The sequence below is a fragment of the Solea solea genome, chromosome 16 (assembly GCF_958295425.1).
Source record: "Solea solea chromosome 16, fSolSol10.1, whole genome shotgun sequence".
In the NCBI taxonomy this organism is placed as follows: Eukaryota; Metazoa; Chordata; class Actinopteri; order Pleuronectiformes; family Soleidae; genus Solea; species Solea solea.
The window spans coordinates 24,737,981-24,754,086 of record NC_081149.1 but is presented as its reverse complement, the minus strand read 5'-3'; the positions used below and the strand labels follow the sequence as shown (position 1 = coordinate 24,754,086).

Below are 16,106 nucleotides of genomic sequence, written 5' to 3'. Positions count from 1 at the left end.
TTCCTAAATATTTTCTGGTTTCTTTGCGCACAAATAAATTAGTTGTTAAAGTGTTAGTAAATGTCTCTTTTTTACTACAATATTCACATTTAAGAGGCTGAAAACCCCCCTGAAAGAAATGTTTTTATTTATTAAAATAGTACTAATTTATACTTGTATTATTGATGTATTATTTTATATTGTATAATAATAATAATAATAATAATGATCATTTTTAGAACTCTGTGAATCTTTAAATAACATTTACATTTATCGTTTATAATTATTATTTCTAAGATCTGCTTCGTCTTTCTGCTGCAACGCAAAGCAGCCAATTCACCACAAGAGGGCGCCATCGCTCCAGATTGACCCGGTTATCCGGAGTGATTAATGGTGATCACGACTGAAACGTCATCAGTTCATCGTTTTCTTCTTATAAACATTTTCACATCAGTCCAAAAAGCTATTTGAATATTCACCGTGACAAAATAAATGAAATAATCCTTCATTTATTCCTTCTACGTGGTAAAAATGTCATGTGACATTTTGAATTCCACTTTGTTAATTATATTATTAGTGGTTTTTTATTTGTTGGCTGCTTTTTCTGCTTTATTTCATCAGTTCCACTTTAATCTGAGTGGGCGGGGGGAGAGAAGAGTAGAGCCTCAATGCCATTGGCTGTTGCACATGTTCATCAAAAGCACCTCGCCTGTGATTGGCTGTTGCCTTTAAAGCCTCGGAAGTGTCATTTGTGGACTTGGGCAAAACTTCTTCTTCTTCTTCTCCTCGTTCTTCTTCTTCATAAGTGGCTGCAGCGGCTTCGAGCTGACGCACAGTTTCGGTACGGAATGCCCCCCAGAATGCTTTAAAAAAGAAAACAGGTACGTTTGGGAAACTTTCCGCCATTTTACAAACGTTTCTACCACAATCATTATGTTTCGCTGTCTGTTAAACGCTCCGAGTTTCATTGTCATTTTGACGCAAGCGGGAAAGTTAACGCTAGACCTCGTGAAAAAAGTCGTTTCGTTACCCTGTGAGTTCTGACTTTATAACACGAAGCTTTATGTAAACTCCTAAACTAAACTAGTAATCCTCATTCAGTCTCGTATATACAGTAACACCCCCTCCCTTTTTGCGAGTTCGCCTGGTATTGTCATCACAGTAAGAGGCAGCGCGATCCATCAGCTGAAATTTGAGTTTTCGTACGTAAAGTGTTTCCGCTTCATGACTAGTTTCCACGCCGAATTCACCCTAGTACACAACTTATTAAATATATTGTTTACTTGCGCGACTGTGATCGACCCGTGTTCACTTATAGTCACTTCAACCTAAAATTGCGTGATTCCTCAACGTGGTTCGGAAGCAGCTCTGCCCACATGTGAACAAACTTGAGTGACCATTCCAGCAAAAAAACAAAGTAGGCATTGAAACGCATTTTCTGTAACTCTACACCTAACTGAATAAAACCTGAGGTTTAATCTAATGATGAAATTAAAAGTTCAGAAGTTGTGAGCGAGTTATGACCTGGGACGGGGCAACAGACAAAGCATCGCAATATAAATCGCGGATCGCGATTAAAAAGCACCAACAGGTGGTTGATCGTGGTGAATCTCTTTTTTTGGGGGGGGGGGGGGTGTAGATTTATATGAAGCAAATAGTTAATATTTGACATAAAATATGTCACTTAGCTTATCAACACACAAAAAAATTGTAATTTAATTTACATTTCCACCAGGGAATTCGCTATTAATCAAGTGATCAAGTACAACAAAATGTTGGCCACTGTTTTTCAAACCGCTAAATGACGATGATCCTTAAAAGTAAAACCAAAACGATCCAGTGTTAATGATGTCTTTGTTAATATGAAACAAATGAAAAATTCAGTTTTCATTTATATATTTTATATTTGACATCTTTCACAATGATTTGCCAGTGAAAGAAAAGGTCCCCATGTTCAGTTTGGACACGTCTGATACCTCGCTGTTCTGATAATAACAACAACAACAACAACAAAGTCCGTTTGCTGTTGAATTCCTGTCATGACTCTCCTATGAGATGGAGCGTGTGCGTGCATGCAGCGTGTGGAGAAGTAACTTGTGACGTCGAGTGAAACACGATGCTTGGAGACTTGAGGTTGCATCATAAACAGATGGACGAGTGCAATGATGAGTAAATCTGTTGGCAGCGTTTGGTTTTTATGAGCCAGTTAAAAAAAAAAAGGAAATTCTGTGAAATTCTCGTCGGTCAACTTAATATTTTTGGATTTAAGACGATGGAAGATGGAAAAATTTAGCCACTGAACTAAAGGCTATAATATCTACAGAACATGTTTCATGTCTTTATCTCACTGTGAGACAGGAACAGGAAACTGAAGTTTGTAAACCGCTCACTCTCCCACACCAAAGTCCATAGAGAATATCAGTGATTTTAGCTGGTGGGGGAAACGGGAGCTGCTGGTCTACTGCTGCCTCGTGTGGTCACTTTGTGTCACTGAGGTCAATCTGAATAAAGGGTTTGAAACAAAATAAGATATTTGAACTTAGTGATGGAGGCAGCAGTGGATCAACAACTCCTGTGTGCTGTGATGTTAAAATCACTGATTTTCTCTGTGGGGTTTGGAGTGGGAGAGTGAGTGGTTTACAAAGTGATACAAACTTTACCTTGGGGGGAAAAAATGTCCGGGTTAATACTAATCCCATGTGAATAGGCCATCAGTAAATATGTGTGTAAATATCCTGTTCACAATAGTTTTCTGCAGACTTTAAAGCACGGAGGTTCAGTTTCACACTAGTCCGTCGGAAAATTTACGACAAAACACCATTCTGACCCGGAAAGAAGTTTGAAAGCAAATGACAGAGGCATGGGACGTCTGATTGCTTTAGTTAAATACATTTCCTACCAAATGGTGTGGTTTTTGTCTAGTTTGGTACATATCAGATTTCTTATCCCGTGTGAATTGGCCATTGATATTCCAGATGTCCCGTGGTAAAATGACATTACTCCACCTACCCGTGTAAAAATAATCCTTATGTAGTTATATAGTTCTTATGTGTCATGCGGAAGAAGAAAAAAAAAAACCCCACACAACCAGTCCTTGTAAACGACTCACCAGCACTGCACTGTGACCAAAACACAACAATTCTTATGTCACACAAAGGTTGCGTTTGTGTGTCACTTCAGTTTTTAGGACGCACGCACACACAGAATGTATGATGCCGTCTTTCTAGAGACGAACTGTCCAGTGAAAGCGGGACAACAGCAGGACAGGTTGACCTAAATACTCTGAGAAACACACACACACACACACACACACTGCTGCTCATTGTCACTGTGCATGAAAAGCTCAAAAGAAATAAAAGGCAGAAAGGGATTTGTGTGTGCAACCACACCCGGATCATACAGACAAGACACGGGAGTTTGTGTGTGACAGGAGAACTCGCTCGGTGTTTGCTCGGCTGAGTGCTTACTGTCCACTAAAGTGTCCTCAGAAGGTTGTGGAGACAGAGACGGAGCGAGAGAGACATGGATTATAACACGCTGAGACACACAGAGAGAAAGCAGCAGCTGTTTATGTTTATGAAAAACAAAAAGCATAGTGTGTGTGTGTGTGCAAACGCATGCATGTATAATTCTGTAGCTCCACATATGCATTCATGTGTATGTAGATTTCATACACTGTGTTTGTCTGAGCGTTATTGATGCAGGATTTCAATGTGTGGTTGTGTCAGGTACTGTGACTGCCGAGAACCAGCGTGAGACACAGAGGCTCAGTTCTGAAGTGATGCTTCGTGGTCACTTTGTGTCACTGAGGTAAATGTGAATTTAGATTTCGAACACTGAAGTCACAAAATAGCCACACTCTCCCACACCAAAGCCCACAGAGAAAATCAGTGATTTTAGCTGGTGGGGGAAACTGGAGCTGCAGTATCTTTGAGCGGTAGTGAGCGGTTTACAAACTTCAGTTTCCTGTTGGAAAAGTCTAACAGTGAGATAAAGACATAAACATGTTTTTAAAGATATTGTATCTTTATAGACTTAAACTGACGTAGAGTTCTTCAGTTGTTACGTGCCTAAAATCAACTGAAGGTTGTAAACTGAACCAAACCCCTTGGGTCAACTCTGCTGATACTGCAGACAGTAATTGTTGTACAGCAACTTTTAAAAAACAACAACAACGTTTTGACCTCAAATGCAAAGCCACATAATTCAGGACATTAAAGATACTGCAAAATAATGTCAGACAAAAAAAAGCCAATGAGAGCGAATATAGGAATATAAATGAATCTAAAAATGATCCTGATGATTCTTTGGTGATACTGTATATGGCAGAAACACGAGGCCTGTCGGCGACTTCCTCTTTAGATGCTGTGAAGGAAGCGCAGTCTACCGCAGCAGGAGATAACACCGTGTCTCTGCTTTCAGCTCCGACGAGGACCAAGCTGAGCAAAAGAGACTTGTGTCGGAGAAAGTGACGCACAGAACGCGAAGGTTTACACAAATGACACAGCGCCGGCCACTTAAGATCACAGCAGTGTCTTTAATGAAGTCATAATTAAAGTCTTCAGTCACACTTGCTGGAATAAATAAATAAATAAATAAATACGTTTGTCTGTATTGCAATCTGTTTCGTAACTACAAAAAAAGGGAAAAGAACAGTTTTGAGTTTCAAGTCCTCTTCGTCGTTTCACCACAAAACAGACGCGTGTAACAGGAAGCGGTTTGTTCAGAAAGGAAACGTTGTTCACTTTTGTTTCTGCGTGCAGGCCGAACTGAGAATTCACCACTTCATCAGGTCTCATTTAAAAAGAACACGAGTAACGTAACAAATGACCGTAAAGAACAAAATTCATGTTTCTGCACTGAATTTTCCTCTATCTTTGTTACTCGTTACTGCCAAATAAAATAAGAAGAAAATTCACATGAGCTTTAGTGTCTTTGCTCTAGGACACACATAGATGAGCAGAGCCAGGAATTGAACCCACCACCTTCCAGGCGAAAGACTATTGGCCCTACCACTGATCCACCATGGCTCAAGTGTAACGCCTCACTAAAACGTAACTACAAAGAAAATTACTTCTGATTCTTAAGTTAAGTAAATGTCATAAACTTTTAGTGCTTTCACTTAAGTAATATTATAAAAAAGTGACTTCAACTTCTACAAAAGTCATTTTCTGGTATTTTGAGGGTTCCTTTTACCTCATACAAGACTGAACACTGTTGCATGGCTTAAATCCAATCCCCTAAAAAAACCCACAAACAAATAATATACAACAAATAAATAACAAAACTGCTCCAATATTTTACTCCTAAAACCAGTCTGAAATGTTTTTAATATATAATATATATTATATATATATGAATGAACATGACTTAAAACCCTGCGTATATTTCAGGTATTTCCAACAACCTCACGATTTGTCACGCAGCACAACACAGAGGCCATGATGCCATATAGTTGTTTGTAAATCAGGGTCGCGATTTATCTGCCCATTAATTTTCTGAATGAATTGATTGGTTGTTTGGTTCATAAAATGTTGACGACAAACGATGATTTCTTTGTTAATGTGGAAAAAAGAAACCAGAAAATCAGAGAAACTATTTGACGTTTAAAATTGGAGATGATTCATTGACTAATGGGGTAATTATTACTTAATTATTGGAGCCCTGCTGGGAATCCACCTGTCTTGGCACATGTTTGTAACTGAAGTGTGTGGTTTGTCTGTGGAGGTGGGAGAATGTCTGTGGAGGTGGACGCGCTGCTGCAGGAGGCCAAGGAAAGCATCGAGGCGGCCCAGAACTACCGCAGTGAACTCCAGCAGCGCCTGCATGGCCTCAACCAGGCCCGCAAACAGGTAACTTTGATGTCATTAAATATGGAATTAGATTTGGGGCAATATTTACAAACAACACTTTTTAAGAAGCAAACAAAATATTAACTGTTGATTGTATTTTATTGTTTGAAAATACACGTGTTCTTGCGACGTGGTTTTTTTGTTTGTGGGCGGGCCTTAGGAAGCTGCTGGCGGATTGGCCACTGAGTTTTGGAGCGACAGCTCAATGGACCGGAAATCATCACAGGCTTGGAGTCGCTGTCCGTCTGGAACTCGTTCCCCAAGTTTTCCCTGTGAACGTCAGACAAAATAACTGTAAATATCTAACGTTTAGAATCTGACAAACGTTAGATATTTACAATGATTTTGTCGGATGTCGACTGAGAAAACTTGGGGAACGAGTTCCAGACAAAAAACCAAAGTGAGGGAGCACAAAGAACAAGTGAACAAGTGAGGGAGTGCAAAGAACAAGTGAACAAGTGAGGGAGCGCAAAGAACAAGTGAACAAGTGAAGGGAGCGCAAAGAACAAGTGAGGGAGCGCAAAGAACAAGTGAACAAGTGAGAGAGAACAACAAACAAAATTAAAAACACGAGAAAAGAACGGCATGTTTCATTTTTCTCGTGTGAAGTAGAAACAGCTTTTAATTCCTGAGGCCAGTGTTTTTTTTTCTCTAAACTGGATTATCCTGCCAAACCATCTTCATATGTTTCAAATGAACTCCGGCAAAACCCAGCAGTGCAGCAGCATCAGCCAACCACCCCCCCCCCCCGACCCCGTCCCCGTCCCAAGAGAGAATATTCTCCCCGTCGCTCTCTGCTATCTCTTCCTTCCTCCTGCTGTCTGCGTTTACTCGTCCAGCTGCTCTCGGTAAACAATGCTGCCATTTCCTGTCGAAATCTAAAGAGAGGTGACGTGGAGGGAGAAGGAGAGACGATGTGAATCTGTGAATCACTCCATCTCTCCCACAGTCAACTGAGAATCTGAAAGTGGAAAATGAATTTTCCGTACTTTTGATTTTGTGCGTAAATGAACGAAAAGTGAAAGCTAACCCTAACCCTCGTTAACTTTCAAACCACTCCTTAAATAAATCAACGTAACAAGGAAAATGTCAATAAACCACACGACTCTCTCTCGCTGTGTTTCCAAGTACAGCAGTGTTAAGGTTTCGAATCGGCCCAACACTGAGCTGCTAAAGTGAGACGACCGCAAACTGGAAACGACAAAGATTTTTGTTTGACGGGATAAATGCGCCTCGTCTCCGCCCCTGCTCTGCTGCCCCGCCCCTGCTCTGCTGCTGTATACCCACAAATTCTCCCTCAGTCAGGTCTGAGAGTTTTGCTTGACGGAGCAAAAGTTACACGCTGCAGCTTTTCTGAGACTCCCTCTGCCCCCAAAACCAGACGTCCTCATCCATTATTCTGGATCAGACATGAGGTGGTGTTTCTATCCCATAATCACACACACACACACACACACACACACAGCTGCACTAAGGTTGTTTCTCTGGACTCATGAAAAGACAATATGCTGTAAATATGCTGTAAAATTAAATATAATCTACTCTTATTGATAATCTGTATTACATGATCTTATAACACTTATTATAACCTGTTAATTTCCACCTGCTTCACCTGTTTCATTTCTTTGGCTTTTTAATGTTGAATAATGATATTTAGAGACGGTGACATCAACTATAAATGTGGTCAAAAATTCTGCGATAACACAAATATTTAGGCTCGAAATTCAAGAAATGTGATAAAGTGACATGTTTAAATGTAATTCAGTTGAGTCCATATATTTTTTAATCAATATAGTCGTCACAGATTCTTAATCTTGATCTGAACCTTCACCACAATTCCAATCTTAACCTTGAACTTAACCAGTTCCTCGGAGATGAAGTTCTGCCTCATCAGGAGCAGGGTTTGGTCTCCATGAGGACGACTGGTCCTGACAAGTGTCAGCGTTTATGCCTGGAAAGGTCCCAACGAGGCCACACATACAAGACACACAGAGAGGAGATACCTGTGTGTGTGTGTGTGTGTGTGTGTGTGTGTGTGTGTGTGTGTGAATCTCAGAAATCTCAGACAATGCTTCGTCCAAACATCAGGAAACAAACGTTCTTGTTTAGGATTTTCTCTGATGTCACGTCGTCTCCTCCCACGTTTGACAAATCATCCACTGACTCTATATTTTTAGTTCCACTATTATTTTACCCATCCCAAAATATTGATCCTCAGTCGTCTGTTGTCGCTCTGATAGTCGTCAGGAAGTGATTCACTGTTGCCAGTGGAAAACGTCCTGTGTGTGCGCGTGTGTGTGTGTGTGTGTGTGTGTTCTTGTATGGGTTCTCATTGTGAGGAAAAAACTAGAAACATTAGAACATGTCCTCACATTCTGACAACCCCAAAAATGGCCTTTTCAGGGTTAGAACCTGGCTTTAGGATCAGGGGAAGGTTTAGGGTTAGGTACTTGGTTGTGCTAGTTAAGGTTGGGATCAGGTGCCAGGGAATGGGTTAGGGTTAGTAATGTCTATGAATGTCCTCACGTGTGTGTGTGTGTGTGTGTGTGTGTGTGTGTTGGAGAACTGAAACTGAAGCGTCTTCCTCTGATGACAAATCAAGCTTCCTGATGAAGAGCAGCTCTCACAGTGAGCCGAGACCTCACTGACACTCTCTACGTCGAGCTGTGGCCGAGTCTGAGAATCACAACTAATGCTGCCTTTCCATCAGTGATAGAACCTGATGGTTTTTTTTTAGTTCCTGCTCTGACGAGGTTCAGCTGAGCCGATACTGAACTCTGCATGTACGTCAACAGACTGCTGGCCTCTGATTGGTCAGGGAGTGTCTTCACTGAAGAGTCATGAGCGCGACGTCAAAGCCAACAATGTCCAACTGTAGATCAAAGTTGAAAAGCCTTCGTGAAATCCTGAAAACATGCGTTCATCTGCAACATTTAGCAAAGCAAATGTGTGAAATGTCTGTATTTAACAGAGGAGTCTGGTGGATTTAAAGACAGCACTGCTGAAAGCCGGCGATCGTGAGCCCGATCACGTGACATAAGAATGGTTTGGTTTTACTCAGACTAACATGTTTACATTATACTCCAAAAAAAAAAAACAACTATTGTCTTAGTCTGAGTAAAACCAGACTTTTAACATGCACATCAATGAGATCGTGTCGTGACAATCCTAAAATTTTTTCTACCTTCTTCCTCTTCAGGTTCGGGGAAGCTCAGGTCAGGCCCGCGAGGCCCTCCGGAGGCACTTTGCAGAGCTGCAGGTGGCGGCCACTCGGTTACTGACGGAGCGACTGGACGCTCTGCTGGCCGAGGTGGACTCTATCGAGGCCGACAGCGTCAAACCGCTGGATGACTGTCAGAGCCTCATTGAGCACGGGGTGGGCCAGGCCGACGAGCTGCTGAGAGAGGGTGGGTACCCCAAAAAAATCATTTCCATCATTTAATCAGCAGCTTAATGGAGTATTTAAATATCAGAAAATGTTGATCAGTGTTTCCTAAACCTGGAAATGATGATGATGCTGTTCTGAAATGTCTTTGTTTTTGTCCACAAACTAAAAATGATTCAGTTTGAATGATTTCTTTGTTTCTATGGAGGAAAGAAATGACAAATGAAAAATATTGAATATATATTAATTAATAAGAAACTGAAAAATGACAGAAAAGTAGAAAATATTCAAATTTAAGAAGCTGAAAAATTACAGAAAGTAGAAAATATTCACGTTTTAAGAAACTGAAAAATGACTGAAAGTAGAAAATATTCACATTTAAGAAGCTGAAAAATGACAAAGTGGTTTTAATTGTAAAAACAACACTTTTAGTTTTAGTTAATGTAGTAATGGGTAAATCGTTGCATCACTATACAATATTAACCTTTTAAAAGGTCTAATATGCAACATTCTGCTTCAGGAAACACTGGTGTGAGTGAGTTAATCACCACCACTCAACACTACAAATACACTACAATAAAATATACGTGTGTTACAAATAAATAACATCGACTATAAATATGGTCAAATTCAGCTGGAGACCAATAATTAGGCTTAGATACGTGTGTGTGTATACAATATATCATTTATAATATTTAGTGTATTTCACTAACTCCAAAAACTAAGACCATGTTTGGTGTCATGTCTCCAGAGCCTTCTTCGTTTGATAAAGCATGTGATCATGAGTGAAATAATCATAGTAAATATCTGTCGTCCACAGGAGAAGCAGCTCTGCGCTGTGGTCTCGGGGAGAAGGAGGACAAACTGGGCAGCTTCACTAAGAAGGCCATACACATCCAACTGGACAGGTCTGTCCCTGATGAGGACTTACAGAAGTTCGTCATAAGTCCTGTGTCCACTGATGTGGTGGGAGGGGCTTCTTACTTTTAGTAGTCGTGATTTGATTGTAAGAACAAGGTGTGTGTGTTTCCTAGTCTACCCGAGGTACCAGCGTTGGTGGATGTACCGTGTGTTTCAGCCCAGCTGGACGACTCTCTGCTGGTCCTGCTGAGAGACCGGGCCTTCCGCCACGGCTGCGTCTCCTCCCACCCACCGGTCCAGATCGATGAGCTGCAGGAGAGACCAGGAAGCATCCTGGTCCGCTGGTGTAAGGTTGGTGAGGGACACGAATGCCGAGGTCAGAGAGCACGATCTTCTCGCTCTGTGGTGATGTCACTCCTCTTTATGATCTCAGAGAACTTGACGTAACTTCATCACTCCTCTTTACGTGATAATAGAACTTGACGTAACTTCATCACTCCTCTTTACGTGATAATAAAACTTGACGTAACTTCATCACTCCTCTTTACGTGATAATAGAACTTGACGTAACTTCATCACTCCTCTTTACGTGATAATAAAACTTGACGTAACTTCATCACTCCTCTTTACGTGATAATAAAACTTGACGTAACTTCATCACTCCTCTTTACGTGATAATAGAACTTGACGTAACTTCATCACTCCTCTTTACGTGATAATAGAACTTGACGTAACTTCATCACTCCTCTTTACGTGATAATAAAACTTGACGTAACTTAATCACTCCTCTTTACGAACTCGGAGAACTTGACGTAACTTCATCACTCCTCTTTACGTGATAATAGAACTTGACGTAACTTCATCACTCCTCTTTACGTGATAATAGAACTTGACGTAACTTCATCACTCCTCTTTACGTGATAATAAAACATGACGTAACTTCATCACTCCTCTTCCCTAAACATTACGTCTGTCTGTCAGATCGTAAAATACTGACCTTGGCATAAGAAATAATAAATTCTTACACACACTCGTGTGTTTACTGTGGGAAAAACACCTTATCTTCACGTGTGTGTGTGCTTCAGGTGGACGAGGATTTCACGGCAGCAGATTATTGGCTGCAGCACCGGCGTTCTGGCAGCGGGGGGAGCCAGTACGAGGACTCCTACATCGGACGGGACTGCGAGTTCCTGGTTCTCCACGTGGATCCTCACACAGATTATCTGTTCAGAGTCTGCGCCCGCGGAGAGGGTCGCACCGAGTGGAGCCCGTGGAGCGTCCCGCAGACGGGATACACCACACTCGCGTCGCACGGTACGTACGTCGCACGCTTCCTTCCGCCCGTTGAAATTAAGGATGTGATGCGTTAAGATACGTTAGTGATGGTAGAGGATGCTTTAAAAGAGCTAAACAACTGTTTCACACTTGTATACACATCAGCTGGAGGAGATAAGTGAATATATATATACATGTATATAATGTAGTAAAGACCTGATTTCTTTTTCAGGCAACGTCATTTGAAGCGTGGAACTAATGACTAAAATGTTTGTGACGTGTGTGTGTGTGTGTGTGTGTCTAACAGAATGGTGTTTGGGCACTGAGGGCTACGTCCTGAGCAGCAGAAGAAACATCGCTCTGCGTAACGAGTCCTCTCAAACACGCTGCCAAGTCCTCTACTCCAACGCAGCCACGTACTTCTGTGGCCAGACGCTGACCTTCAAGTATGTGTACACACACACACACGGTTCTATATTGTAGTGAGGACACATCATTGACACAATGCTTACCCTAACCTTAACTGGGCAGGATCTCAGCAGCAGGTCAGGTGGATCGGAGGGACAGTCTGGGCGTGTGCGTGGGCAACGAGAAGGGGGCGGAGTCTCTTCAGAGAGACCAGGCCGTCTGCATCTCCACCAAAGGTGAGTTGAACAAAAACGGTCCCAAGATCTGAGTCTGGATCACAAAACATTCTGAAACTGTGTGGTTTTAAAAAAGTGAAAACATGGCCGTCAGTCACCTCGTCTTCGCGTGTGAGAAACGACATGAGGGAAAAAAAACAGGTTGAACACATAATATAAATGATAAAAATCGACATCAGTTTAAGTCTACGATGTCTTCAGAACGTGTTCACGTCTTTATCTCACTGTTAGACAGACTTTTATGTCTGTATGTATATGTATGCATGTGTGTGTGTGTGTGTGTGTATATGTATGGGTGTGTATATATATATATATATATATATATATATATATACACACACACACATAAAAATAAACAAGTTTTCAGATGATGACATTTTATTATTTAAATATAACAATAAAAAAAATAAACTTTAAGTCTGTCTCAGTGACGCGTCACATGACGCTGCCATGTGAGACGAGTCCGTCCTCACTGTCTCCACTTCAGAAAATAAAAGCCTTCATTTAAACTGGGACTGCAGCTAAAGACATTCTTCATAATCAATTATTTTTGATTAATTGCTTGATCAGTGTTTTATCAAACCTGGAAATGAAGATAACGATTGAGTTTTTAATGATTTCTTTGTTTCTGTGGAGCAAAGAAACCAGAAAATATTCACATTTTAACAAGCTGAAAAATCTTGTTTAAAAGCGCCTCCACTGATTATTCCATTCATTTAGTAATTGAGGAATAATCGCTGCAGCCATTATTTAAACACGGACGAGAGACGCGTCGTAAACTGCAAACAGCAGGAATGAAGACTCGATCGTCTCATGCAGTCCGGAGCATTCGTCTTTTCCACTAAACTTTCTTTGAGTAAATTTAGTATGTGGTTGTACGATTGTTGTGTTTTAAACCTCCTCCTCCTCCTCCTCCTCCTCCCCGTGGCGGTGATGTTTCAGGCGCCGTGTTCGTGAACGGCAAAGAGATGACCAACCAGCTGCCCGCCATCACCATGGGCTCGGCCGTGACCTTTGACATGGAGGTGGTGAGCCTGTTTCCTGTCGGCAACAACGTGAGCGACGGCTGCAGCTTCAAACTGCGGGTGACCATTGGCTCCGGGAACCGGGAGGTGGTGTTTGATTGGCTGGTGGAGCAGGCGGTGGACGGCCTCTTCTTTGGCTGCTCCTTCGTCCACTCAGGCTGGAAGGTCCTCGTGTTCTAAGAGTCACTCCTTCAATCAGCGGGCGTTTCGTTTTTCCCCCGGAGCGTCGTACACACATGAGCTCCGCTCTCTACAGCTTTGTCATATTTCTAACGTTCCTCCTACGACGACTTCTTCTCCTCCTTCTTCTTCTTCGTCGTCTTCAGGACGATTGCTGAGTCTGGAAAAGAAAAAAACAGAGTGAAAATCCAGAACCAGACTGAGACTCACAGTGAAAACACAGAGAGAATCTGATTTAGCCGCTTAAAATCATAAGATCTATATCAGTTTACGATATCTTCAGAACATGTTCACGTCTTTATCTCATTGTTAGACAGACTTTTCTGAAGTTTGTAAACCGCTCACTCTCCCACACCAAACCTCATAGAGAAAATCAGTGATTTTAACATCACACACACAGGAGTAGTTGATCCACTGCTGCCTCCATCACTAAGTTCAAATGTCTTATTTTGTCACTTTGGCTTTTGAAATCCCACATTCAGATTGACCTCAGTGACACAAAGTGACCACAAGAGGGCAGCAGTAGACCAGCAGCTCCTGTGTCCCTGTGAGCTAAAATCACTGATTTTCTCTATGGACTTTGGTGTGGGAGAGTGAGTGGTTAATAAACATCATTTTCAAGTCTGGTATAGTTTGTCTAACAAAAGAAAAAATAAAGACACAAACACACATTTGTTTTGTTTTTACTGCGATAAAATGACAGAGAAACTTTTTAATTATTTGATGTCCTCATGTTTACATGTGACACACGTTTACACATCAAAAGCAGCTGAAATCACAGAATCACTGATTCATGGGTTAGAGCTGACGCGGCGTTCGTTTCCCCTCGTTTCCTGACAGTGATGCCGGACCCTGGCGTTTTCTTTCCAGACTCTGCGACGCACGGGAACGGATTTCTGATTTCTTTGTGTTTCTTCAATCTGAATCCTGAACCTTCTTTTAAGGTTTGCCATTGTTTACAGCTGTTCTGTGTGTGCGTGTTTCAAATGTTTATCTATGCATCGTTTTCATTTTGCCACAAATACAGTTGAATTTAGCTCGTCTTTAAAGGATTTCAACTGATGAACCTACTGGTATGTTTTTGTGTTTTATTTACATTTTCGCAAAAAAAAAACTCACTGTGAAAATCAATCCAACATTTATAAATAAACAATACTTATATAATTTGCCTCTTAAAAGGGATAGTTTGGTCTTTTTTCTGACACAGTGACTCAGTCCGTTTAAGTCTACGATATCTTTAAAAACGTCTTCACGTCTTTATCTCACTGTGAGACAGACTTTTCCAACAGGAAACTCAAGTTTGTAAACCACTCACTCTCCCACACCAAATCAGGGATTTTAGCTCATGGGGACACAGGAGCTGCTGGTCTACTGCTGCCTCGTGTGGTCACTCTGTGTCACCGAGCAAATCTGGTGATTTCTGGAGAATCAGTCGAGTGTTTATGGGTTGAGGAACCAATCTGTGACAGCCTCTGTGTTTCCAGTCGCTCCGTCAGTATCTCAAAATACTACCAGGCTTTAAAAAGACAAACAACAAAAAAAACTGAACCCGTGAAATAAACTCTGATTGTGACAAACCTGAGACAAATGGACGCGACGCAGTCGTCGTCAGAGCTGCTGTCTTCACTGGCTGTCTCCCACATGTCCCTGCACTCAGGACTACGCGCAGACAGACAGACAGACAGACACATGAACGTCCATGAAGGTACAGAAAAAAAAAGCAGATACTCAAATTTCAGCGTTAACTTTAATTAACTTCAAAATAAAATGCACATGTATTTTCAGTATTCTTTCAAAAAAAATTCAAAAGATTTTGTTTTTAAATAAAATACACATTTTAATTGTATCTTTCATTGTTGTAGTTCTTTCAAAATAAAATGCACATTTCAACGTTCTTTCATTTTTGATATTTCAAAATAAAATACACATTAGGTTATTTCAGCATACTTTCAAAATAAATTCAACAGATATAATTTTCAAGTAAAATACATATTTTAGTGTATTTCATTTTAGTAGTTATTCTATCAAATATCTATTAAATAAATATTCTTTACTTTTATTTTTTTTCATAAGCGTCATGGAACCTCCTCTCAAACTGGCTTTCAAAATAAGAGCCACTGACTTATTCTTAGAAAATAAAAAACATGTTATTTTGATGTCATTTCTCGTGTTGGTAGTAAAACTTTAGCGCTAACAGGAAGTAGCCACAGTGAGCACCTCTGCAGAACAAATGGTCGATACTTACTCCGTGTTTTGCAGGTTCATGGCTTTTTTTCTCAGGCGGAGGCAGGAATCGTTGTGACATCGTTTCCTAAAGAAGCTAAACCAAACAACAACAAACAAGTTGATTTGGAACGCGATCAGACACCCGGTACTGATGACCATAATATCTATTAGCGTTCCATTTACATCAGCGTGACTTCACCTGTGACTGCGATTTGACTGTGGGAAAAAAAACCAAGGATGCAAACGTAATTTACGAGGTTCCCTGAATCCATCTCGTAGCTGCTCCCCTGATCTTGACACGCTCCGAATGTTGCGTTACGATCACTTGCTGTCTGATATAAAAACATAACTTAAAGATTTAACATTTTATCCCATCATTGGTCAAATAGCATTTTTACTCAATTTATTTTTTTCAATTCAAATTATTTCCTCAATTGATCGAGTCATGTGTAGAAATATAACCAAAGACATCCACACTACTGCGTTTTCATAAAAAAAAAAAAAAAAATCCACGTCCAGATGAGTGTTTCATATTGCATGAGCAGCATTCCGCAACAATGCTAACACACGTTCCCGTTCACTGAGCATGTGCGTGCCGGTGTAAACAGGAAGTGGAATGATGTTCATTTAGTTTCGGAAAAGTTCTTCTTAAACGAGAAACCATGAAAACAGTTTTCTG

At 40.9% G+C, this 16,106-nt stretch overlaps 2 protein-coding genes across 4 annotated transcripts in view; one reads left to right on the top strand and one right to left on the bottom strand.

Annotated features, from left to right (window-relative positions):
• The first annotated feature begins 703 nt into the window (after positions 1–703).
• Positions 704–14,365, top strand: crlf3 (cytokine receptor-like factor 3). 2 transcript variants are annotated; one of them, XM_058654229.1, is made up of 10 exons: positions 732–860; positions 3,708–3,789; positions 5,707–5,831; positions 9,031–9,238; positions 10,037–10,124; positions 10,251–10,428; positions 11,163–11,391; positions 11,660–11,798; positions 11,884–11,996; positions 12,939–14,365. In XM_058654229.1, exons 3-10 carry the CDS (start codon positions 5,715–5,717, stop codon positions 13,199–13,201), a joined length of 1,335 nt encoding a protein of 444 aa, XP_058510212.1. In that variant the 5' UTR covers positions 732–860; positions 3,708–3,789; positions 5,707–5,714; the 3' UTR covers positions 13,202–14,365. The 2 variants fall into 2 exon arrangements, with proteins under 2 accessions (XP_058510211.1, XP_058510212.1); XM_058654228.1 differs by lacking the exon at positions 3,708–3,789 and having other exon boundaries at positions 704–860.
• Positions 13,238–16,106, bottom strand: part of si:ch211-40k21.5 (uncharacterized protein LOC100332117 homolog) — a 4,007-nt gene continuing 1,138 nt past the window's right edge. Inside the window, exons 2-5 of one of the 2 annotated variants that reach the window (XR_009242544.1) lie at positions 15,627–15,759; positions 15,447–15,521; positions 14,780–14,860; positions 13,325–13,361 (exon numbers count right to left, since the gene is read on the bottom strand). Coding sequence is in view for 1 of the 2 variants with exons in the window: in XM_058654230.1 (XP_058510213.1) it covers positions 13,283–13,361; positions 14,780–14,860; positions 15,447–15,521 (235 nt within the window). In the remaining variant the exon portion in view is untranslated. Of the gene's footprint in view, positions 13,362–14,779; positions 14,861–15,446; positions 15,522–15,626; positions 15,760–16,106 lie in introns of both variants that reach the window. The other variant, XM_058654230.1, reaches the window with a different exon arrangement.

Bases quoted from the DNA above. Each gene is read 5' to 3' on its own strand.
- crlf3 (XM_058654228.1), top strand. From the start codon at position 5,715: ATGTCTGTGGAGGTGGACGCGCTGCTGCAGGAGGCCAAGGAAAGCATC. The intron at 5,832-9,030 runs GTAACTTTGATG...CTTCCTCTTCAG, and splicing joins TCAACCAGGCCCGCAAACAG to GTTCGGGGAAGCTCAGGTCA. The intron at 11,997-12,938 runs GTGAGTTGAACA...GTGATGTTTCAG, and splicing joins CGTCTGCATCTCCACCAAAG to GCGCCGTGTTCGTGAACGGC.